Consider the following 25,774-nt stretch of genomic DNA (forward strand, 5'->3'; position numbering starts at 1 on the left):
CTCATTGTAGTTTTGATTTGCATTTCCCTGATAGCTAGAGATTTGGAGCATTTTTTCATGTGCTTTTTAGCCATTTGTACTTCTTCTTTGGAGAAATGTCTGTTTAAATCTTTTTCCCATTTCTTAAATGCGTTGTTTATCTTTTTATTTTCAAGATATAGGAGTTCTTTACATATGCAAGTTATAAGTCTCTTATCGGATATATGGTTGCCAAATATTTTCTCCCATTGTGTAGGTTCCCCTTTTACTTTCTTGACAAACTCCTTGAGGTGCAGAAGGCTTTAATTTTGAGGAAGTCCCATTTATCTATTAGTTCTTTTGCTGCTCGTGCTTTTGGTGTGATGTTCATGAAGCCATTTCCTATTACAAGGTCTTGTAGATGTTTCCCTACACTGCTTTCCAAGGTCTTTATGGTCTTGGCTCTTATATTTAGGTCTTTGATCCATCTTGAGTTGATCTTTGTATAAGGTGTGAGATGGCAATCCTCTTTCATTCTTCTACATATGGCTCTCCAGTTCTCCAGGCACCATTTGTTGAATAGGCCATTCTCTCCCAGTTGAGAGGGTTTGGTGGCTTTCTTGAATATTATATGGCTATATATATGAGGTTCTATATCAGAACTTTCAATTTGATTCCATTGGTCTGTGTCTCTCCTTATGCCAATACCGTGCTGTTTTCACTACTGTAGCTTTGTAGTATGTTTTGAAGTCAGGTAGTGTGATTCCTCCAATTTCGTTTTTCTTTTTCAATATGTCTTTGGCTATTAGGAGCCTCTTTCCTATCCAAATAAATTTCATAGTTTTTCTAGTTCCTTAAAGAAGGCTGTGTTGATTTTTATTGGGATTGCATAGAATGTGTAGATCAGTTTTGGTAGGATAGACATCTTAATAATATTTAGTTTTCCTATCCATGAACAGGGAATATTCTTCCATTTATTTAGTCTTCTTTGATTTCCTTGAACAGTCTTGTATATTTCCCAGTGTATAAGCTTTTTACATCTTTAGTTAAATTTATTCCTAAATATTTGATTTTTTAATTTACTATTGTAAATGGTATTTCTTTCTTGATTTCCTCCTGATCTTGCTCATTATTGGTGTACAGAAATGCTACTGATTTTTACACATTGATCTTATAACCTGTGAGTTTAGTAAACTCATTTATGAGTTCTAGAAGCTTTGTTGTAGACCTCTCAGGGTTTTCTATTTATAGGATCATGTCATCTGCAAATAATGAAATTTTGACTTCTTCCTTTCCAATTTGAATGCCTTTCATATCTGGTTCTTGCCTCAGTGCTCGAGCAAGTACTTCTAAGACAGTGTTAAATAGAAGGGGAGAGAGTGGACATCCTTGTCTTGTTCCTGACTTTAGAGGGAAGGATTTTAGGATTTCTCCATTGTAAATGGTGTTGGCTGTGGGTTTTTCATATATACTCTTTATCATGTTCAAAAAATTTCCTTGTATTCCGATTTTTGGAATGTTTTTATCAAGAAAGGGTGCTGTATTTTGTCAAATGCTTTTTTATGCATTTGCAGATGTAATCATGTGATTTTTTTCCTTCAATCTGTTTATATGGTGTATTACATTGATTGATTTTCTTATGTTGAACCATCCTTGCATACCTGGAATTAATCCCACTTGGTCGTAGTGTATAATTCGTTTAATGTGTTGTTGAATACGGTTACCAAGTATTTTGTTAAGTATTTTGCGTCTAGGTACATTAGAGAAATTGGTCTGTAATTTTCCTTTCTTGTGGTGTCTTTTTTTGACTTTGGTACTAGGGTAATGTTGGCATCATAGAAGGAGTTCAGCAATGTTCCTTCTGTTTCAATTTTTTGGAAGAGTTTCAGCAGGATTGGTGTTAGTTCTTTCTGGAATGTTTTGTAGAATTCACCCATGAAGCCGTGTGGCCCTGGGCTTTTCTTAGTTTGGAGTTTTTTTGGTTTTTTTTTAAGATTTATTTATTTATTTAATTCCCCCCCCCCCTCGGTTGTCTGTTCTCTGTGTCTATTTGCTGCATCTTGTTTCTTTGTCCGCTTCTGTTGTCGTCAGCGGCATGGGAAGTGTGGATGGCACCATTCCTGGAAAGGCTGCACTTCCTTTCGCACTGGGCAGCTCTCCTTATGGGTACACTCCTTGCGCGTGGGGCTCCCCTACATGGGGGCCACCCCTGCATGGCATGGCACTCCTTGCGCGCATCAGCAGTGTGCATGGGCCAGCTCCACACGGGTCAAGGAGGCCCGGAGTTTGAACTGCGGACCTGTTGTTGGGAGGTTCTAAATGACTGATTCTATCTCTTGTGATTGGTTTGTTGAGATCTTCAATTTCTTCTTTCATCAATATACGCTGCTTATGTGTTTCTAAGAATTTGTCCATTTCCTCTGAACTGTTGTTTTTGTTGGAATATAGTTTTTCAAAGTATCCTCTTATGATAATCTTTATCTCTGTGGGGTCAGTGGTGATATCTCCTTTCTCCTTTCTTATTTTGTGTATTTGCATCTTCTCTCTTTTTTTCTTTGTTAGTCTCACTAAAGGTTTGTCAATTTTATTGACCTTCTCAAAAAAACCAGCTCTTGGTCTTGTTTATCTTTTCAAGTGCTTTCTTATTTTCTATTTCATTTAGTTCTGTTCTTATCTTTGTTATTTCCTTCCTTCTTCTTCCTGTGGGATTACTTTGTTGTTTTATTTCTAATTCCTCCAAATGTGCAGTTCTTCAATTTTTGCTCTTTCTTCTTTTTTGATGTATGAATTTATGGCTATATATGTCCCTCTCAGTACTGCTTTTGCTGCATCCCATAAATTTTGGTATGTTGTGTTATCATTATCATTTGTTTCAAGGTAGTCATTGATTTCTTTTGAGATTTCCTCTTTGACCCACTGTTTTTCTAAGAGTGTACTGTTTAATTTCCAAATCTTGGTGTGAAATCTGGGCCTCTGGCCCTCGCAGATTTCCAGCTTCACTCCACTGTTGTCAGAGATATTATTTTGTATGATTTTCTGAATTCATTAAGCCTTTCTTTGTGGCCTAGCATATGGTCTATCTTGGAGAATGATCCATGTGCACTTGCAAAAAATGTATATCCTGCTGTGTTTGGGTGTAATGATCTGTATATGTCTATTAGATCCAGCTCCTCTAATATACTGTTTAAATATTTCATTTCTTTAGTGATTCTCTTTTGAGATGTTCTGTCCAGAGTTGATAGTGGTGTATTAAAATCCCCCACTAGTATTGTAGATGTATCTATTCTTTCACTTAGTTTTTCCAGCGTTTGCCTCATGTATTTAGAGGCGCCCTTGTTAGGAGCATAAATATTTATGATTGTTCATTCTTCTTGAGAGATTTTCCCTTTCACCAATATGTAGTATCCTTGTCTCTCACAATTGTTTTGCATTGAAAGTCTCTTTTGTCTGATATTAATATAGCTACTCCTGCCTTTTTTAGGTTATTGTTTGATTGTAAGATTGTTTTCCAACCATTTACTTTCAGCCTCCATGAATCTCTGGGTCTAAGACGTGTCTCTTGTAGACAGCATATGGATGGGTCATATTTCCTTATCCAATGTCCCAGTCTGAATCTTTTGATAGGTGAGTTTAATCCATTGACATTTGGTGTTATTATTTTCAAGGAATTATTTATGTTAATAAATCTGGTTAACAGGGAGCTTGGGAGAACCACAGTGCAACACAGCCTTCAAGGATCCCTGCAGCTGGGTGCCAGCCCTATGGGAGAGGTCACATCCGCAAACTCTAACCTTTGTGTCTGAGCCCTACAATTCACTCACTCACTCGGGTCTATTCTGTGGCTGTATCACCAATTCAACTTCAGGACACCTCTTACTCTGTAAGTCCCCTGAACAGCCACCTGGGGGCGCCTCTACACTGTAAGCAATTTAATGATGCATATCAGTAGCCAGGCCCGGGGGTAGGGCTCCAGCCAGAAATGCTGATAACAGAGTCCAAAACCGAAATTCCCATGCTTTGCAAAATATTTCCCTAATCGGCTTCCAGATGTCTCCCACCCTGCAGGCCCTGAAACAGTCTCCTGGTGATGTCTCTTTATTGTGAACAATTTAACGCTGCTCCAGATTAGCGGTCGGCTTGGGGCGGGGCTCTAGGCTGAAGTGCGATTATTTGTGTGCGTAATCAAAAATTCCCCGCTTCACAATAAAACTCCTGTTTGTCTCTCCAAATCAGTCTGGAAAGGCCTCCTATCCTGTTAGTCCCCCAATAGCCCGCTCAGGGCTTATGAATTCCCCAGTACCACAGAGCCTCCAGAAATTGCCACCACAGTGCCAGTGCCATGGCTCCGCCTACCCCAGGAGGGAGCGTCCCACATGCAGCTCCCAATTCCATGTAATAGAGCCACAATTTTATCTTATACACGAATTTTCTCTGTTACCTTCCCACCAAATCGATGTCCAGACCCCTCCTGCCCTGCAAAATCATGAAACAGCCTCATCCTGAAGAATTTCCAACGCTGCCCAGCCGCTTCTTTGCAGGAGAGAATCTCAGGTATGCTCCCTCAGCCACCACCTTGCCCCGCCCCTTTGTATGATCTCTTTATATGACACGGATATCAATCCCTTGTTGGATATGGAATTTTCAATAATTTTAATTATTTTCTCCCATTGAGTATGCTGCCTGTGTATAATTTTTTTTTGTGTGTGTATAATTTTTAATGTGCCTTTGGATTCTGTTTGGAAGTGTTTTTGGAACGTTGCTACATATATATTCATTATAAGTATTGATCTGTAATTCTATTTTTTGTAGCATCTTTATCTGGTTTTGATATTAGAGTGACATTGGCTTCATAGAATGTGTTTCTTTGTTTTCTCTCCTGTTTGATTTCTTGGAACATCTTGAGGAAGATTGGTATTAGATCATCATTGAATGATTGCTTGTTCGATTACAATACCTCCTTGAGTTTTGATTCACCTCATTCTGAGGCTTTTCAATTGCCAAACATATGTAACCAAAACCAGGCAAGGGATTTACTAATGGGTTAGAGAGATTTTTTCCCCAGGGTTTTGGGAAAAAATTGACCTGAAAGCAGTTTTTCTCATTGCTGTTTCCCAACTGGCTAGTAGATGACACTCCCTGGCAAACATTTCCAAGGAAGTGCCACAATCCCCAGGTTAGCCTTGCTTCTGGTCTGGCTCTGCTGGTCAAATTCACAGAAGAGAAACCACTCTGTCCTCTGCTACACCCTCCCTCTTCTCAGGGAGGGAGATGGTTGTTCCCCTCTCAGTCAGCTGCACTTAGCCATGGGTTTTATCAGGCTTCATGGTTTGAGAATGGGTGCTGGGAGCCCTTTCTTCCTGCCCGGGGTGTTTAGTACCTCACAGTTGACATTTTGGGCTCTTCGGCTCTCTGTCCCTTGCCCTCCTGGGCCTTGGGAAGTACTGTCCAGGTTAGTTAACCCCCAACACAAGTCCTTCAGATATCTCCTTGCACTTCTCCATTGCTTGTGTGAGAGTTGAGCCCTGCTTGTATACTCTGATGCCATCTTCCCCAAAGTCTGTAAGCTTTGCTCTTTGATGTATCCCATAGGTTGTGATATGGTGTGTTATTTTTTAGATCACATTAAGATATTTAGCAATTTCCCTGTGATGTCTTCATTGACCCATGGGTTATTCCAAAGGGCATTAATTAACTTCCACATATTGGGAGGTTTTCCGGACTCCTTTCAATTGTTGATTCTAATTTCATTCCATTGCAATTGGAGAAAATACTTCACATAATTTTAAAGTTATACATACTTTAGGTTTTTGCCTTGTTGTTTTTTCCATTTGAACAGCAGAATTTCTGTTCTGGAGGACATTTCCTTTGTACTTGAAAAGACTGCATATTCTGCTGTCAAAGGATGGAATGTTTTGTTCATGTCAGTTAGGTAGAGTTGGTGGAAAATGTTGTACAAATCTTCTATACCTTGCTGACTTCATGTCTAGTAGTTCTATCAATTATTGGGAGAGGGTATGGAAACCTTAGACTATGAATGTTCAGTCTCTTTCTCCTTTCAAATCTCTCAGGTTATTTCTTCAGGCATTTGAAGTGTCTGTTGTTAGGCCTGAACGTATTTTACAATTATCATGTCTTTAAGATGTAATAACATTTTAATCATTATGAAATATTTCTCTTTGTCTTTATAACACTTATTGCCTTAAAGTATTCTGTCTTAGTTTGCTAAATCTGCCAATGCAAAGTTACCAGGAATGGGTTAGTTTTTACAAAGGGACTTGAAATATCCAAATCAAGGCACCAGCAGAGATGTTTTCTCAACCAATGTCATCTGCTAGCAGATCCTGGAGTCTTGCCACGTGGCAAGGCAAGATGGCAGCTAATCACTGCCATTCCTGAAATCTTCTCTCTCAGATGACATGGTCAAAGTGGTGGCTCTCTTTCTGAGTATCTCTTCTTTCAGTTCTCAGTTTAAATAAAACCCTACAAATGGATAGAGACCCAACCTGGGTCACACTGCACTGATGTAGCCCAATCAAATGACCCCACACTCGTGGGAATGGATGGGTTCAAGAACATAACCTTTCCTAGCCTTCACAATATTTAAACTTTTGCACTTAGTATATTGGAAAGCAATAGACACTCCACCTCTTTTATGATTTCTGTCACATGATAATCCTTTTTCATCCTTTTACTTTCCACCTATTCTTCCTTTGAATCTAAGGCATGCCTTTGCAGATTACACTTTTAAGACTCTGGCTGCTTTTTCGAATGTATCAATCAGACCAATGCCTATTCAAATACACACAGTTCTCCATTTATTCTGAATATGAATTTTTCTTCTCTGAAAACATCAACCTGACAAAACTACCATCTGTGTACTTACAGAACATCTTATCCTTCATCTTCATATTCCACACAGCTTTGCTCCTGATCATGGAACCCGCTTCATGGTTAATGAAATGCAGTACTGGGCATATGCTAATGGAATTCCCTCATCTTTCATTTTCATACTGGAGCAGCTGAATTGACACATCAGTGGAATGACCTTTGGAAGATTCAATTATGCGGTTAGCTGGGTGGCCATACCTTGCAGGTCTAGATAAATGTCCTCCAGGAAGCTGTATGTACACTCAATTACAATCTAATATATGGTTCTGCTTCTCCCAAAGCCATGATTTGTGAGTCCAGAAATCAAAGGATGGCAATGGAGATAACTCACTAGTGATCCACTACCAAGTGTTTTGCTTCTTATCACCAAAACTTATGTTTTCCTCCAGGAAACCTAAAAATGATTTCATCGAAGTGGAAGTCAAAATTGCTGTGGACCACTTTGGTTTCCTCATGCCTCTGAATCAACAAGTAAAGGCAGGATTGAATGTACTAACTGAGGTTATTGATCCCGATTACCTAGGGGAAATTAGACTGCTACTTCAGAATGGAAGTAAGGAAGAGAATTCCAGAATACAGGATATTCCTTAGGGTATCTACTTGAATTTCCATTCCCTGTGATTAAAGGCAAAGGAGAACTCTAACAATCAATTTGCACAGGACTACTAATAGCCCATACCATTCATTAAAAAGGTATGGGTTACTGCATTAGGGAAAGAACCATAACCAGCTACTTCGTTTGTTGAGGGGAAATGAATTATGCATGTGTAATAGAAGTAGGTGTTTGTAATTACCAGTTATGATCCTGTGACCATTTGCTGCAACAAGGACTATAATTGCTATTAATATTTATTTTGTTAGAAGCATTTTTGCATATGTATATGTTTGTGTATGAAGCAAACGTCTTTCTTTTCATCCCTCTCCTATCTCCCTGTAAGATTAGTTGTATTAACTTTGCATCATAGTATTTATGTTACAGGATAGCAAGGGTAAGAGTGAATATTGGTCACCCAAGGGCTTGCATCCTATTTTGAGGAAACATTAGTGATGTTTCAGTAGTACACGGGATAGTTGTATCATGTCAGATGGAAATGTGGTTTTGCTATTGTCTTTATTTTGAGATAAAGTATAGTGTATCTGAGAAGTCATGGGTGTCCAAATGGCAATGGATAGACAGTTACGATTAGTTTTATGTGTCAACATGTCTAATTTATGTGTTCAGTTGTTTGTCACAACCTGCCCTAGTTGTTTCTGCAAAGTTACTTGATAGATGGGATTAGTGCCTAAAAATGTTTTGACTCTAAGCGAAGAAAGTTACAATGAACAAAATGATTGGGACCAATGCAAACAGTGAGAGGTCTCAGAAGGGAGAAGTGGGTATTCCTGGTATCATAAGGAGTACTTCCACAAGACTACATCTTCCACTGCCTCCTCTAGTTCCAGCATAAGGAATACAGACAGAAGATTTCAACTACCCTCATACTGGAATTTCCAGGCTCTGCACCCTCTTTCAATCAAATGAATCAATTCCTTAAAAGGAATCTTTTCCTGTATATATATTTCTGTCACTGGTGTCCCCTGATTGATCCTGATTCTCTATAGAGTTTCCAAAGAAGAGGATGGGACCATGGAACTCGCTTTATTTTTCCATTTTTAAAACAATTTATTGAGGCATATCATTCGTACATGAACATACATAAACAATAAGTGTATAGTAAATGTGTGGACTTAAAAAACAAATATGCAAAACATGACGCAGGACTCCCATAGGTCATGTATCACAAACACATTGCATTGTTGTGAAATGTAATAAATTATGTAAGAGTGTGGTCTAAGTAAAATTATACTAAGTATACTTTAAGTATAATTATAGTAAGTATAATTTGGAAGACTTTTCAGTGGTATAATAACCGAAGGAAGAGAAGATATTTGAATAGGGTTGAAATAGTTTTGGCAGGAGATCCAAGTTGTGGTCACATATTTGAAAAATACTGCAATTTTAGTTTCCCAGCTCCTAAAAAAATATCATTCAGTGGAATGGCTTCAACAATGGAAACTTACTGGATCATGGATCTCAGGATCGAAGTCAAAAATTGAGGTGTTAGCAAGGTGATGCTCTCGCATTAAGACCTTTTTCTTCTGAGGCTGGCTGCCAGGGACCGTGGGGCATTGGCTTATCTGTCACATGACAATGCAAAGCACATCATCTTCCCTTTTGTTTTCTGAGTTCAACTGACTTGCAGCTTCTGGCTGTTGACCATGGCCACTTCTTCTGTGTCCATTTTCCTTTGCATGTAAGGACTTCAGCTATTTTGGAATAAGGTCCACCCACATTCACTTTGTATTCCATTTGGGCATACCTTTACTCATACCATCTTCAAATATTTTAATTATAAATGGGTCCACACCCATGGGACCAGGGGTTTGGACCTGAAGTTGCCATTTGTGGGGCACATGATTCAGTCCCCAATACCTTCCTTGAGAAGGAAGTGTCCATCCCATATGGACAAGAATTCTATGGGAAACTGTGATAAGCAATATTTTAGGATATCCCCAGGACTTCCCACCCTCTCATGTCTAGTGTGTGCATAAGTCCAAGCTCTGTGGATGAGGTGAACTTCACTCCCTAGACTATGCAGTGCATCAGGACAAGAACCAGGGATTTAAGGCTCCTGGAGGAATTGCTACACCCCTATGTGGTCAGCTGTAGCTTTATATCTGCTCCATAATGACATGCATAATGCAAACTCCCTTTGGAAAGGAATGCCACCTGCTGTAAAATCTGCCCATTCTGAACTTGTGGTAGTTTGGTCAAAAGGACAGAAAATCTGGTGAAAGTATTTTCCTGGGATCCTATGCCCATCAATACCTACCTGTGCTCTGAGATGGTTCAGCTAATCATGGAGATATGAAGAGATGCAATGAGGACACTTGTGTCATTGCCAATGACTTTGCCTATCCTTTTGTAATTGCCAGTGGCTTTGTGGTTTTTGTCAGCCTTCATGGGGAAGAGGCTGTGAAAGGGATATTTTAACACCCATTGCAAGCTGACTCCACCACAAAAGTTATACTCAAAAAGCCAGCGGCAGGGACCTTGAATGTTTCCTTTAATAGGTTTATTCTCCTACCAGCGCTGCCCCAGTCCCACCAATCCCCAATGCACAGCAGGTCGTCAGAATGACCAACACCATGGCTTTCCTTGAAAACCGATGGGGCGTTCTGACTTCAAGATCCACCTTCAGCGTCCTTAATACCAACAAATATAAAAGCATAAACTTTGATTTTCAATTTACTGGGTAATTATGTACTTCAGCCTTCCTTCCTAAATATATGACAAAGTACATATATAACATGAAGTATAATATATATATACCTTAAAAAGTATGCTGAATTTTTTGAAACAATTCTCACTTTGTATTATTTACTCATTTGGATGAGCCACATTGGTGGTATGTGGTTAGTTTGTATTTCCTGTTGATTTAAAATATAGCTCTCCTGTTTAATGTAGAGCATTGGTGGTCAGCTGTGTTTTCCTTGCTTTTTCCCCAAAACCCACATGTCAATCCCATCTATACCGTTGATTGATAGGAGATTTATTTAGAAATTGAGGACATCCTCCCACAGAAGGAAATGCACAATTGCTGTGTATTTGACTCATCCTCTTTGGAGAATATGCTCTCTCTGTCTTCTCACCTCCTGAGAATTATTGATGTGGAATACTAAAACATAGTTGTGGAAACAGTGTTTTAGTCTGCTAATCTACCACAATGCAACATACTAGAAATGGACTGGATCTTACAATGAAAATTTATTATCTTCCAAGCTTAGAGATTTGAGACTGAGAAAAATGTCCAAATCAAGGTGCCATCAGCTGAGAGAATGTCCCTAAAGACCAGCTGCCAATGATCTTTGCTTCCTTTGTCACATAGCCAGGCAATGGTGGTATCTGCTGGGCTTTCCTTTTTCTCTGGTTTTCATTGCTTCAGCTCCTTGCTTTTGGCTTTCTCTCTTAGCTTCTTGGTCTTTCTTTTTATTTCTCTTAGTGTATTCACCCCATTTATAAAGGACTCCATTAAGAGGATTAGGAACCAGCCTGGGTCACACCTTAACTGAAGTAACCTAATCAAAAGGGTCCACCCTCTTTAAGTTCACACCCACCGGAATGGACAGCTTTAAGAACATGATTTTCTGGGGTACATGCAGTCTCAAGCGACCACAGTTTGTTAGCTTTAGAATTTTTTCTGATGCTGTGAATGCATTCTCTGTTGGCAGCGGATGACTTGGATGCAAAAGAAAAAAATTTTAAGATTTATTTTATTTCTTTCTCTCCCCTCTTCCCCCACCCCAGGTGTCTGTTCTCTGTTTTCTGTGTCCATTTGCTGTGTGTTCTTCTTGATCTCCCCTTTTGTTGTTGTCAGCGGCACAGGAATCTGTGTTTGTTATTTGTTGTTGTGTCATCTTGCTGCGTCAGCTCTCCGTGTCTGCGGCACCATTCCTGGGCAGGCTGAACTTTCTTTTGCACTTGGCGGCTCTACTAATGGGACACCCTCCTTGCGCGTGGGGCTCCCCTATGCGGGGGACAACTCTGCGTGGCATGGCACTCCTTGTGGGCATCAGCACTGTGCATGGGTCAGCTCCACATGGGCCAAGGAGGCCCTGGGTTCAAACCGAGGACCTCCCATGTGGAGATGGATGCCGTATCCACTGGGCCAAGTACGTTTCCCAAGAAAATTATTTAATATGTCTAGAAGTGTTAAGTTACACCACCCTTCAGCAGAAGGGAAAAGTAAGTGCAAGGTGCATAATACTGGAAAAGAAACTCTTAGATCAGTGATATGCTTGTACAACTATCCTGCCTCCTGTTCTTTGCCACTATTTATTCCTTAGTTTAAGTTCTGCCTTTTGAAGAAATACTGAACAGCCAAACTCTCATTTTTTCTATGACAGCCTTCAGAATATTTGAACTTCCTCATTTATCTTAAGTTTAAACATTCTCTACTTCATTTACTCTGTATGTGCTCAATAAATATTGTTTCTTTTTTTAAAGTTTTTTGAAGATACATAGATGACACAAAATGTTACATTAAAAAATAGGTTCCCATATACCCCATTCCCCACCACCCCCACTCGTCCCACATTGACAATTTCTTTCATTAATGTGGTACACTCATTGCAGTTGGTGAGTACATTTTGGAGCACAGCTACACAGCATGGATTATAGTTTATGTTGTAGTTTACACTCTCTCCCAGTCCATTCACTGGGTTTTGACAGGATATATAATTTCCTGCATCTGTCCCTGCAAAATCATCAAGGACAACTCCAAGTCCCCAAAATGCCTCAATATCACACCACTATTTCCCTCTCCCTGCCTTCAGCAACTCCCATGGCCACTGATACATTATATCAACTATATCAATTATATCAATGCTATAAATTCCATTGCTAGAGTCACAATATTTCTGTAGAAGAATATAGTAGAATTCTTCTCTGTTATGAATTAAGTAAATCAAACTGTCTCAGAGAGTTAGGGACTGGAAGATGGGCTTACAGGAAATAGTTGATGAGTGAAAGGTTGTGAGTTGACACCCACATAGGGGAGACCTATGATAAATTAGTGGTAAGTATTTGTGTGTGAAGGGATACAACAGGGGCATAGGGTCACTACTGGGTTCGGCTTTGCATGCTTGAGGTGAGGATGGGTCAGATGGTCCAAGGAATTGGGGGACGGTTAGGCGGAGCAGGAAAACAGAAGAGATTGTCAGGTAGTGGTTGAAACTGTAATCATGAGAAACCTCTTTAGAAAATATAATAAGGAAGGGTTACTGGTTTAAGGTGTTTGATGAGTCTTCTGGCACAGGGGGCACCTGGGTCAGGCTTCTAGGGCGTTTGTAAGTGCTCATCATGTCATAGTGTGTTATATGAGTGAGTGTAGACCCATACAATGAGTGGGAAGGTGTTATGACCCCATCCTGGGGAGGCCTGATATTCTCCCACAGAGGGGAGGATGTTTCTCAAAGGATAGGTGGCTCCCAGTGGGGGAGGACAGACTATTGTGTCAAGCCCTCAGCATTCTTGCAAGTATCTACAAATCTTGTCCTTCAAGAAGTGAAGCTTGGGTGTCAGTGTGGGCCCTGAGGGCAGGGGGAGAGAGGAATAGAATAATTGGGAGAGGGGATCACTGGGGAGCAAGGGAAGTGTTCTGCATGATCCTGAAGTGATGGATACAGGCCATGTTAGATGTCACCAAAAATTTATAAAGGGTTATAGCCTAAAATGTAAACCATAATGTAAACCATGATGGAACCATGGCTAGTACCTAATCTTTCAACATATGTAATTGGATATTTAAAAAAAAAAAAAAAGGAGCACACTATTGATGTATGCAATAGTTTGGATGTTCCTTAAGGGATTTATCCTGAGTGAAAAAAAAAATTGAGTCCTATACCTGTATATTTTCATACAGTTCTGGTGTAAACAATTGCAAGAGTTGTTTGCTATGAAATATAAACCCTGGGGAGGACATTGATAGTATATAGTGAGGTGGCTGTGGACAGTGGAGTGTGTGTGTGAATTTGTGAACGTCAAGCAGACATGAGGGCAGCAAATTGGACTTCTCCTCCAAAGGCTTCCTCCATTCCTGACCATCTTGGGAGAATATTCAACACTTCAAGTCACAAACTCTGCCCTTCCGTATGTTCCCAAAGAAGAGATAGAAACCAGGGGAAGAAGTAACAATTCAGTGGAATGAATGCCTAGTATGTGCCAACACTTCTGTTGGGCTTTGGCACATGGTTGCCAGATGGTGGTCAATGAGACAGTTCAGGCAGAATGGCCCTTCAGGCAGTTCTCACTCTGCAGGCTCACGGACATATTTTAGGGATTGGGCACGGAACAGTGTTTGGACAACACCAGAATCTCCCACGTGCTGTCAACTCTTCAGCCAAAACAAGGATGGGAGGTGGAGATGACACCCAGGTATGTGAAAACATGAGAGCAAAGCCAAAAAGCCCTGGACTAAATGTGATGATGAATTCCGTCCCTGACTGAGAAGAGAGACCACAGGAGAGTTGAACTAGTTTCTTACAAGCAGGATTCATTTACTACTTCAAACATCCTGAGCTGAACTATGTTACATCCATTTTCCAATAAAGAACTTGGAGTGGAAAGGACTTGGTGACTTTCCCAAAGTCATACAGCTGTGAATGGTGGTGCATGGGCTCTTTTGTTCTCTCAATATATTATCAATTAATGACTGATGTGGTCACTGATTTAAACAGCAGGAAGAAGCAGTATGGGAACACATGATGAGGATGCTCTACCCAAGTGGAGCCTGCATGACATGGTGCTTAGGAATCTTCTAGACATTTGTTGCTTGGTGCCCAACCCTTGTCATACTGCCTCTGTGACATACAGCCTATGAGTCCCACATCACTTTGGTGAGGTCCAGCTTGGAATGAAGAGAGGACATCAGCTGTGGAAAGCATGGCCAAGTATAAAATTCCATTACAGAAAGGACAGTAGAGGGTAGACAGCCCCTGGATGCTGCTCACTTTGGAACAAGAAGTAGAGGTGAAGGAGAAATTGTGGACAGAATTGTGGGTAATATGTGAAGATGACAAGAGGAGAGAGTCCTGATATGTGACTTTGTATCGCAAGCTCTTTGCCAGCAGCAAGCATGGGTGCCAGGAAACCTTGGTGAAAGGGCAGCCTTATCGCCATTTTGCCTACGTGGTGGGACACTACCCTGCAATGCAACCCCAGCTGTGTGTGCTGAGCTGTTGCAGAGGACACACTCTGGGAGTCATGGGTTGCCTGAAACCACAAAGTCAATGCGGAAGGAATCAGAACTTAGAACTTAGAGAAGGCAGCACTGGCCAAGAACAAGTGTGTGTGTCAGGGAATCTCAGTGTTTGTTAGGGCTGACAGGATGAGTTGAGAGACTGGACCATGGACACCTCAATTTGAGGGGTTAATTAGAGATTGGAGGGTGACAAAGAAAACTTTCAATACAAAGAGGGTGTGCACTGTATCTCCTTGATCTCGGGTTTTTTTTCTTGATTGTATCCTCATAGGACACTTACCGCTTAATTCAGGTCCAGAAGATGTCCACCCAGTGCTCAACTAAACTCTCCACAACCCCCAGAATCAAATCCTAGTTATGAAATCCCACATCCCCAGGCTAACTGCTCTAACAATGGGCCTGGAAAAGAGCCCACGTAGGGGGGTGATCGAGTGCCTCAGCCCTTCTCCACCTTCCTCCCAGCTTAATTATACCTTGCACATGCAGGGCAGCCTACGGTGTGCTAAACAAATCAAACCATTTATTTTTCTCTTTGTTTTTTTTTACAATGAAGTTGGTTTGACTTTCATTGGAAAGAAACAATTTTAGACATGAGTGTAATTTTCTACCTGTGTTCCATATAAAAATTTCAGTCATTATTTAGGGAGGAGAGGAAGCAGTGCTTGTGAAGGGATCCTTGGAAGAGCCCAAAGTTTCCTGAGGTCAGCCCCGTTGGCCACAAAATGAATCCTTCCCCAGCTACTGGGACAAGACTCATTCCTGCACCGAAATACACAAAGTGACTTCATATCCTCTGTCCCTATATCCTATTGCATACACGTATATTTTGATGGACTTGTGAATCTTCTTTTGGCCCACATCCTTTTTCTGTCCTTATTAGCATTAAGAAATAGGCCAACTCTAATTACACATTTAGTAACCCTGAGTCTTAATGTGCTGTCTCCTCTATAGAGGCGAAAATGCACAGATTCATGCCCCTGGGAAGCAGGCTTGTGGGTGTCTACTCAAACCAACCACACAACACATGGCCTGCATGTGCTGAGGACCATGGAAGCTCCAATGTCCACATCCTGTAGGTAAGGAAAGCACAAGAACACTCGGGGAAGGTGTTGACTCACATATCAAGTATAGAAAATTAGCTGATATTCCAGCAACCAAAATTGTAGAAGAGCAATTTTCCATGAGGAAAGTATTAGGAGATACAGATAATATCCTGATGGCCATCCAATGATGACCACCCACAATGGAGCCAGGCCTTGTGAGAAGGCATAAGGAAAGAGACCAGTGGGGACTTGTCACTAAACAGGAAGCCATGACATTTCTCTTTTCCCAGGAGCAGGCTGAAAGAATATAGACTGAGGCAGGAGCACAGAATTAGGTCAGTCACCTGTGGGTCCACCGAGACTGCAGCCATCCGTATCCCTCCACCTTCAACATCCCACCATCCCTGAAGTAACAATGTTGGACATATACAATATTGCAGAATGGAGAGCATTTTAAATCAAAACGAACTTTATATACATTTTCAATAAAACTCCCCAAACTACCACTCCTCCTCCCCTACCAAGGGTATCATATTCATATTGGAAAGTCTTTGAAGGTCCTCACTGTCCTCCCCACAGTCTCTAGAACTTCCAAAGAGTAACAGTAGGACCAGGAAGCTGCATGTAGAGTCATTTGGTTAAAGCAAGAGGAAATCTACTGTGGGGGTCCACATTGGCAGGTCTTCTATGTGGAGAGTTTGGTCCCACGGCTCCCTACACTCCACATCGGGGCTTCTTCTTTCTAGGATCCAAAAGTTGGTCACACCTTCTTTTTTGAGACTGAGAGGATTGACTTGCACCCAGCACCAACATTTGCCTCCCAGGAGCCCCAAAGTCAGCTATGAGGTGGGATTTTCTTCCAGCAGAAGATGGTCCTTCAACTAAAGCTGTGTTTGGAGACTTGGCATCAGGATGAGGAGTTTGATTGTGACCTCTTTTCAGGGATGATACAGACAGATATTCTCCACGTGCTCTCTTGATTCCAGAGGTGTGATGGGCTGAGTGAGCGAGGGGACTCTTGACAAGTCCCCGTGGCAGCAGTTGATGTGGCGGTTTCAAGAGGAATGCAAGGCTGGGAAGCTCCTCATCCTCCTCTTCATTGGACCCATCTGCGGGCTTGGATTTGGTTCTTATAGGAAAGGTTTCTTGCAGAGGCACCTCATCTCTGCTTCCAAATCTAAGGGAAGAGTGTCTTTGGTGTTGGTGATGATAAGACATTTGTTTCTTTATGATTTGTGGGTCGTCTTGACTCCTTGGAGAGACAGCACTGTCTTTAGGGAGGTCCAGGCTGTTGTCTGCTCTGCCATCCCAATGTAGGGTACCAGTACTGACTTGAATCCCTAGAAGTTGGCCATGGTCAGCTTTAGTCTCTGCACCATTGCTAGACTTGCATGTGGAAGGAACTGTGTCCAGTTCAGGTGTATCATAACTCGGAGGTGCTTCCATACCCTCTCCATCTTTCAAGGACAGCAGACGCTTCTCAACCAGCTGTTGTCAAGGAAATAGACAATTAATGACTGCAGATGTTTCTCACATGAGGGGGCTGAATGTGTGGTGAAGATGACTGCACTTGGCCAGAAGGAGGGTAGGTTTTGTATACATATATTATAGCTTATTCTTCCCATCTTCCTATGCATGATTCCCAAACTTGCCGTTCTAACCACACCTGCCCCGTCCCTCTCCATAATTTCCTCCCTACTGGTTCTGCATTTGCCCCCACACCTTCCACTATTTTTCTCCAGGAGCCATGCCACCCGAGACAAAGCAGGTTAGAAAAAGTCATGTGGATTACATGTTGTGAGGCCCTCCCACCCTTGGTTTACCTGGATGGGCGTGAGTCCTTCCTCTTGCTGCAGCTCCTCTGTTAGGGACAAGAAGTCTACATGTGCTCCGGGGAAAGCAATTCTGCTAGGAATCGAGGGTGAATGACAGCCTCCACCTGGGAACAGTAATAAAAGGGGATTGTGCACACTTGGGAAAGAGCCACCTGTCGGTTTTGGAAGCAGGAGGGAAAGCACTGACACTGCACCTCAGTCTGCAATCTGTGGATGTTTTGGATGATGACCTCCACCAGCTACACATATAGACACTCCCACGTGCTCACACACACACAAAGACTCAAATACACATACATGTACCCACTCCACACTGCTCAGGAGATAAGGAATAGCCCCAAGTTTCAACAGACTGGGAAAGAAGCACAGACCTGAACATGCTGACAGTGCTAAAACTAAGGACTCTGCTAGACACCTCTCCTAAAATCCACCCACCTTGGTGATGAAGTCTTCCTCTGCACACAGCTGGTGGATGTAGTTGAGGAGATCCGGGTCTGCATAGATTCCATCACATTCCTGCTGTCCATGTTCTTCCTCTTCCGGTTTTCCATCTTCCCCCTCAGAGGCTGAGTGCAAAGGCCCCACCAGCCCATCCATGAGGTCAATGTACTCTTTTACGGCTTCAGGTGGGATCTCCTTGGGGGCCTTTGTCTTCAGAGCCCGCTGCTGTCTGCATTGCCTCTGCCTGGAAACCTTGGCGTTGGACCCTGACTTTTTTGGATTGGACACTAAAGGTAGGGACAGAGGTCAAGAAGTAAGAGTGCAATGAGTGTCCAGCTTTTATTTTCCAACCATATATTGGTTAGAGTAATATTTTAGGGATAGAAAATGCTTCCACTTGGTTCAGGCTAATCTGAAACTACACGAACATTTATAGGATAAAATTTAAAAGACGAATGCTCTTAGAGAAAGTTTCTGTTCAAGAAAAAGAGGAACTTGTGATATTGAAAGCTATCCCTTCCTCCATCCCCTAATCATCAGGAATATATGAACGTGTCCCTTTTGACAGTCAAGATGAGAGTGCAGTTATGACAGCTGACAAAATTGACCTAGCCCGTGACAAAGGGTAACTGAGAAACTAGGTTCTCGATGTGTTTCTCCTTTGGAAATACAGAAGGCAAATCTTGAAAGGAATGTAGCTCATGAGTCCTATTGCCTTCTCTCAGTCCCCTTTGCACCTAGTCTTCTGTTGGAATGTGACGAGCCATACCTGGCTTCTGGCCTTCCACGGTGCCTGGGGGCACCTGTGGATGAAGATTTGGAGGGGCTGGAGGTGAAGGGCACTGGAAACCATTCTTCTCCTCCAACATCCGAATCTGCCTCTCTTCTTCAATTTCAAACTCCTGGAACCTAGCATGGGACGAAGGCACAAGCAGTGTTGACAAGATGGCCTGGCCCACTGGATGCCTACAAAAAGAGATCAGCACCAACAATAGGGGAAACTAAGTGTCTTGGGAGGGCTATCAAGGTCTTGGATAAGTGCTTTTCCAAGAGGGCTTTTGCTCCTGGCAGTACAACCACAGTTTGGGGGTACTTCGTGAGGTCCCCACATCACCCATTCACCTACAGCAAAACTCATCATCACTTAAGGGGAATGTGAAAGAAATGAATCAATTTGGTACTGGGCAGATTTTCAAAGTTGAGTCTACAGGTTGTAATTGCTTGACTATACACTGTTTTAACTAGGATCTAGTGGGCTTCAACAATCTTGATATAGGTTGTTGAATTAAATTAGTCAGTGTGATACATGACAGGATCTCAAAGGTGGCCATCATCCCCAAGTCAAGGATGTCATAGCAAAAACTAGACAGACGAGCTGACAGTAATCGCATGGTGGGATCTGGGATGTTAATATTATAAATAAAGGAGGGATCAGTGCCCAGATCTAAGAATCCTAGAGCCTTGGAGCAGTAAACTGAATGAAGACATGGGGTGCAGAAATGCTTGGAGAGAAAGTAGAAGGAAACATTATGGAGGGGATTCAATTTCCAATGCTGTACTTTTTATTTTACTTTTTGTCATTGCGTTGTGTTTTAGCCAAGAGTTTAACATGCAGTTGAACAAATTGTTCACAGGATATCTGAGATCCTGGCTTCCCCTAACCAACCTCCTCCACCTCTAACTCATCTGGAATGACAGAGTGCCACTTGGACGTTATCTCATGAGGAGAGGTGGGCCCAAAGTCCTATGCCAATAGGCTCCAGCTGCCCAGACACCCAGACAGGCAGAAACATGCCTTGTCAAGCATGTCACCCCTGCAAAGTACCTACAACCTAGAGGCTACAACCGACAATCCTAGAGGATCTGTAGGAGTTACCCTCAACCCCATCCTAAGACCTTCAATTTCATGTCATCTGCAGACCCAATATCAGAGAAGGGTTGAGCATCCTATGAGAGAAAGGTGAAAAACTGTCCAGTACTAAAGGTGAGAGTGACTGCACAGAGGAGTTTGTCTCTCAGTATCCAGGGAATAGTGACCTAGTTGACACCCCCTCTCTAAGTATCCCTTCTATTGACCAACAACAAAGCAAGACCCCTGCCTGGCTTCATCCTCCCCAATCACACCCAGCCACGAAGCCTCGCAAATTAACAAGGATCCTTGGACTCACTTTGCTGCCATCTCGTAGTAGATCATCCGATCAAAGTTGCTTGTGTGCCGCCACTCCTGCACAGCCCTCTGCAGTCCCTCGTCCAGGCTCATGGTAGGCTTCCGATGGGCCAGTGACCGAAGCACTGGGCTAAAATTCCCCGTGTGAGTAATATGCTACATGCACCTTCTCCTACCCCTTCCTGATACTACCCAGCCAACATCACCTGAACCCCATCACATCTATCCACCATCTGCCCCTTCATGATCTCCTTCCTATGTGTACCCTGTGACTTTAAGTGCATCTGCCTTGTACGATCCCTGACTGAATATTGAATATCAATACAAGGATTCATTTCTGAATGTCCAGCTCAATGAAATGATTGTTTTGGAATCTCTGACTTCCCTTTGTAGCTTCAATGGCACTGTGTAGTGAATGAACTGGGAGAACACTTTAAAAGGAGATTCCGGGCCTATTCCCAGGGGCCCAAAGCTAAGTAAACAACTTCCCAGGTGACTATTAGGTGATCAGTGCTTTGGAAAACAGAGCATCAGAATACGAAGAGGAGTTAATATGCAAAGCCAAGGGTTGTTAAAGCCCATGTCCATGGACAGCCATGGGCTGCCTCAAGATCATGCTGCTGACTGCATTTGAGAGTTTGCTCCAAGAGTGTTCAAGAATGTGGGAGAATCATGAAGACTCTTAAGCTGGAAATTTGGGGGACATCCTTGAATTTTTCCCTGGGGCAGAAGATATTTTCGGGAGTTCAAAAATTGAAAAGCGTTGTGTAAATAAAAAATAAGTGTCTTGTTATTTGATATGGGCTCTATTGCTATTGCCACATAACTACTGGGGGCAGTGCAGAGCAGAGACAGCTGGCAGTTCAGGGTGTGGAAAGAGGAAAATATTATCATGGTTTCTGTCTCATAGTCACAACAGCAATGGTCTTGGGTCACATTGCTAATCATTCTTTCACACTCTTTAGTTAGGATAATTTTGCCTTTTGTGAGCTCTTTTGCTCTTCTTGTCCTTTCAAAATCTTAAAATGATAATATAACAATTAAAAGCACTAAGAATTGTACTAATAAGGAAAAAGACTGGTTATCACGTAATGTAGGAAAGCATGAGAAATGGTGTCTAAGAAGTACTTTATCTATTAGCTCATGTAACCTTCTCAGCAATACTCTGAAATAAAAGGAATAAACCCATACATGTAAGGTCACCAAGTGAGGTAACCTCTCCAGGATTACAAATCAAGTTGGAGCCAAGTACTTCACAACTCTACAGTTTTTACCACCTCCCATTTCTAACTGGGAATCTCCAGAACAATGTGTATGGGGGCAAAACTAGAGTTATTTGCCTGATCTCGGTGGATTTTGCTTTCTGTGGACAACACATGCTCAAATCTTGTGCTGGAAGGTAGAATGCAAGGGGAAGAGTGTGGTGTTTGTAGTCACACCTCGATTCAAATCATGGCTCCTCACTCGATCACAGGACACCTCTCTGTTAGTTTTTATGTCAATGGTTACTAGGATAATGATACCAAAGTAGAGAATGGCTGGACCCCAATAGAGGGAGGTATCAGTTGAGATAAGACTTCTGAAAATCAGTCATAAACCAGAGATAGATCTTCTCTCATCATGGTTATCCAGCCCTCGTCCTCTGTATCCAAATGGTGCAAAACGGTCAAATGTGTCTCCAAGAGGAAGCCACTCACATGAGAAAGCAGGAAAGAGCTTCAGCATCAGGACTTAGGCGAATGTGCCTGCGGGCCATGGGCTTGAAGCACTGCCAACATCAGAAGTTCTGGTAAACTCTCTTGGGGTTCCAGGAGTCATCCTTGGACTGGGTGGAGGGAGGACCTCTCTCCATGGAGGCCCCCTGTGGCCTGAAGAAAGCATTCCCTGGAGGAATGCTGGGGGCCAACTGGGCAGCTGGTGGTGGAGCTTGAGGAGGAAGGCCTGGGGTCCAGCCTCCCTCAGCAGACTGGGTGCACCCCACAGCTGAGGCTGGGATCAAGGGCTCCAGAGCAGAGGCCCTCAAGATCCCAGGAGGGGCATGCCGAGCACCCCCACAGAGGATCCTTGGGTCACTTGAAATGTGGGGCATCTGAGGGAGGACAAAGGGCTGAGTAGGAGGCGGCTCTGCTGGTCCCCCTAGTTTTCTGATTTGAATAATGATCTTCTCAGCTCCAGTCCCACTGGGGGCAAGGCCCCCCTTTCCTGTCACCAACTGTGGCCTGGGGAAAGCAGGCAGCTGCAGAGAGCTGCCAGGGAGGAAAGATGGGGGTAGGTGCTGCCCCCAGGGAGGTGGGGGTGGTGGGCCAGGAATGGGTGAAGGGATTGGCAGGGCAGTGCCAGGATACAGGGAGACTCCGGAGTTCATGGTCTTGTCTGGTCCCAGCACTGGAGATGCTGTAGAGACAAGGAAATGGGTGGATTTAGAGGCCACAGAGGCAACACTCTTGAGGCTCTCAGGAGCTGTCCTTCACTCCTTAGGAAATTGAGAGCTGGAAAATGTGCTTATTAAAACTTTCTTCACCTACGCAGCTCTGAAACTACCCAGACATAACTAAGAAGTTTTCTCTTAATCCAATCTTAATAGTTACTCTTTGTTCTTAGCTCCCTAAAGGACATCAACCAGACCTTCCCAGTTCTGCTTACAGGAATAAGAAGAATAAAATATCAACTGAAGGCAAAACCAGAGAATAGCATCAGAAGCACCAATATCTGAATCTAAACTGTCACTGATAAATCACCGAAACTGGAACAACGGTTATGAGTTTAACGTGCTTGAGATGACACAGGACTGGGAAATTGCAGGTACCCTCCTCACAAGACCCCTGGAAGGTCTAAAGTCATCACTTGCTTCTTGTTTTTGACTTGCTTTTCTTTTCCCCTCCCCCCTGGTTTTTTCCCTATACAAATTCAAGTTCCCATTCTCACTTTGAACTGGTTTTGGGAAGATTCTCCCAGGTCCTTGCTTGTGCATTTGCAATGCATCACCTTCTCACAGAGAGACGTGTTTCTCCTTTGTGGTGCTGGAACAGGCATGCCGTTCTGTTGGAATGGCCATGCATACGTCACGAGAATCAGAGCTATGAATTTCAAAAAGTGAGCAGGCACACAGGTGAAGGAAATTCAGAATAGCACCTGTCCCTCTGGTGATTTTAGGTTCTAGAACTCCAGGTCAGGGCTTTCCCATAAGAGAACTTGCTCCCATTCAGTGAGGCTCCCAGACCTCTGAGTGCTAAGGAGAAAGAAGCATGTGCTATCAGGACAGCCCCTCTCTGAGGAAGTCGCTACCAGAAATTCAGCCAGACTCAATATTTGGTGAAGGCATTCGGTCAGCCTCTTGACCAAAGAGCTGGTGTCAAGGAATTCTTTGGAAAAAATACCCCTCAGCATGCTCACGAGCAGATAAGGGATGTTCTTTTGGGTAAGTTCTAGGCAGCACAAGGGCGTTATGAAGGTGGCAAATTCTTAAGATTATGTTCTGCTTCGTCTCTTCAGACTGTTACCAATACTACTATTACTTCTAGTACTATTAGTGATAGAGTAAAATAGACCTAATTGTATCCCTTCTCCTTTCCCTCTTCAGAAGGAAACCACCCTTCATTGCGTGTTTTACTGAAAACACAATAGCAGCCACTATCTATTCCATGACCATGAGGTATTCATGGACTATGAGCAACATCTTCACCTCAACTTTAAAATGAAGAGCTGCGGGTTCACCGTGAGGAATTAGAGAAGATGAATTGGTTGAACATCTGAGTTTACACAGTTTAAGGAAACGTCATAAAATCCAGGTAAACCCAATCTCTAAAACTAGCTGAAGTTACCACAAGTGCCCTGGAAACATTGAATCGAAGAAAACATTTGCCAGGAGTGAAAGCAAAAGGCCTCTGGGCTGGTAGGAGCTTAGAGGCTCTGGGCTGGGACAGTTAGAGTAACTTCCAGGCTGCCTCACAGACAGGATATTTCACCGCTGACTTGGCCACGATATTTCACTGCTGACTTCGCCACGATGAACTCTCCCAAAAAGTTTTTTTGCGTTAGACCATTGCCTCTAACTGTCCCCATAGGATCTCATTTACTCCAGGTCATATTCTTCCAGTAAAATCATAAATTCCCAGGTGCCTGAAGTAATGACAAAGGGCGGAGACAACCTCTCTACACTACCACACCACGTAAACCCACTGCCATTTAATGCACTTGTTATGTGGCTTTTTTCTAGAGAGAAACTCTTCCTGCATCCAAACTTTCTCATACCTATTGTAGCCCTCTCACATACCTAGATCTACCTCTAAGGAGATCCCTTCCTCAACTCTAAGTCTTGGCTTTCCAACCTACCCCACCAACTTCCAGGTGAGAGGTTCTTGGTGGAGTCCAGTGATTTCTCCTTCCTCTAGATTCATCTGAAATCTTGTTCCAAGAAGATGGGTCAAATTTGAATTTCTATGGATTTGAAGGATATCAGGGACCCTGATAACACACCACCTTATCCTAAGTGCTTACCTTTTTATTTTTAAATTTTATTCATTTTGTAAAAATATTACATTCAAAAAGTATGAGGTCCCATTCAACCCCACCACCCCCACCCCACCACTTCCCCCCCCAGCAACACTCACTCCCATCATCATGACACAGCCATTGCATTCAGTAAGTACATCTTTGGGCATCTCTGCACCTCATGGTCAATGGTCTACATCATAGCCCATACTCTCCCACGTTCCATGGGACGTGGGAGGATTTACAATGTCTGGTGATTGTCCCTGAAGCACCATCCAGGGCAACTCCAAGTCCCAAAAACACCTCCACATCTCATCTCTTCCTCTCATTCCCCATACCCATCAGCCACCATGGCCACTTTTCCCACACCAATGCCACCTTTTCTCTGTGGACCTTGGATTGGTTGTGTCTGTTGTACCTCTATGTCAAGAGGAGGCTCAGATTCCACTCGGTACACTTGGACACTGACCACCACTATCTGACAAACCCAAGCAGAGATTCAATTCTACGCCCTGAGCATGAACCGCTGCCAACAGATTCTCAGGAATCCACGGAAAGGGTGGAGAAGTTTGAATCTCAACAGGACTAGAACAGAGCACTCAGACATTCTACAGGGGGAGGGGCCGAGGGCAGGTGGGCTTGAAGTGGGGGAGGGTAGAACTTTATACAGGACTCTGACAGGGGAAATTGCAGGTGGTCCCTTCAAAGTATAATGGAACAGCACAATTATGATGGACTTTGTTAGAGCAATGTATTGATTCTTCCTAATTCATAGCAGAAAGACTTCTTCCTAGGTCTATACTTAAATTATTTATAAAAAAAAATATTGGCTTGTGCTGGAAAGCCCCTCCACATCAAAGAACTCCAGGCTTGTAGGCTTACAGGAAAAATCGATGCTTTTTTCTCATTAATTGTTTAAGTATTAAAAATTTACATTTCCATGATTTTGGTTGTTTTTAACAGGTAAACATTTCATGGTGTGAAAGTCAAATTTTGCAGAATGGAAAATGTAGTGAGAAGCCTTCCAACCACCCACTTCCCCTGGCGTCCCAGTCCACATCACCAGAGGACACTAATGTTTTTGCTCCTGTTGCATCTTTCCAGGAAAATATCATGCAACTCAAAGCAAACACGTTGTAAATTCGTTAT

General features: G+C 42.7%; 1 protein-coding gene and 1 long non-coding RNA gene across 2 annotated transcripts in view; one reads left to right on the forward strand and one right to left on the reverse strand.

Moving 5' to 3' along the window:
• Positions 1-25,774, forward strand: part of LOC139437106 (uncharacterized) — a 107,371-nt gene that overhangs the window by 76,040 nt on the left and 5,557 nt on the right. The window contains exons 3-4 of the long non-coding RNA XR_011646695.1: positions 22,736-22,936; positions 23,715-23,922. This is a non-coding gene — a long non-coding RNA (uncharacterized lncRNA). The remainder of the gene's footprint in view (positions 1-22,735; positions 22,937-23,714; positions 23,923-25,774) is intronic.
• Positions 16,406-22,499, reverse strand: LOC101426186 (NUT family member 2G-like). Its single transcript, XM_071210039.1, is given in 7 exon segments — positions 16,406-17,179; positions 17,515-17,573; positions 17,576-17,630; positions 17,962-18,254; positions 18,737-18,876; positions 20,136-20,264; positions 21,832-22,499. Coding segments are annotated over 7 exon segments (2,118 nt in total).

Source organism: Dasypus novemcinctus, chromosome 20 (genome assembly GCF_030445035.2).
Source record: "Dasypus novemcinctus isolate mDasNov1 chromosome 20, mDasNov1.1.hap2, whole genome shotgun sequence".
In the NCBI taxonomy this organism is placed as follows: domain Eukaryota; kingdom Metazoa; phylum Chordata; class Mammalia; order Cingulata; family Dasypodidae; genus Dasypus; species Dasypus novemcinctus.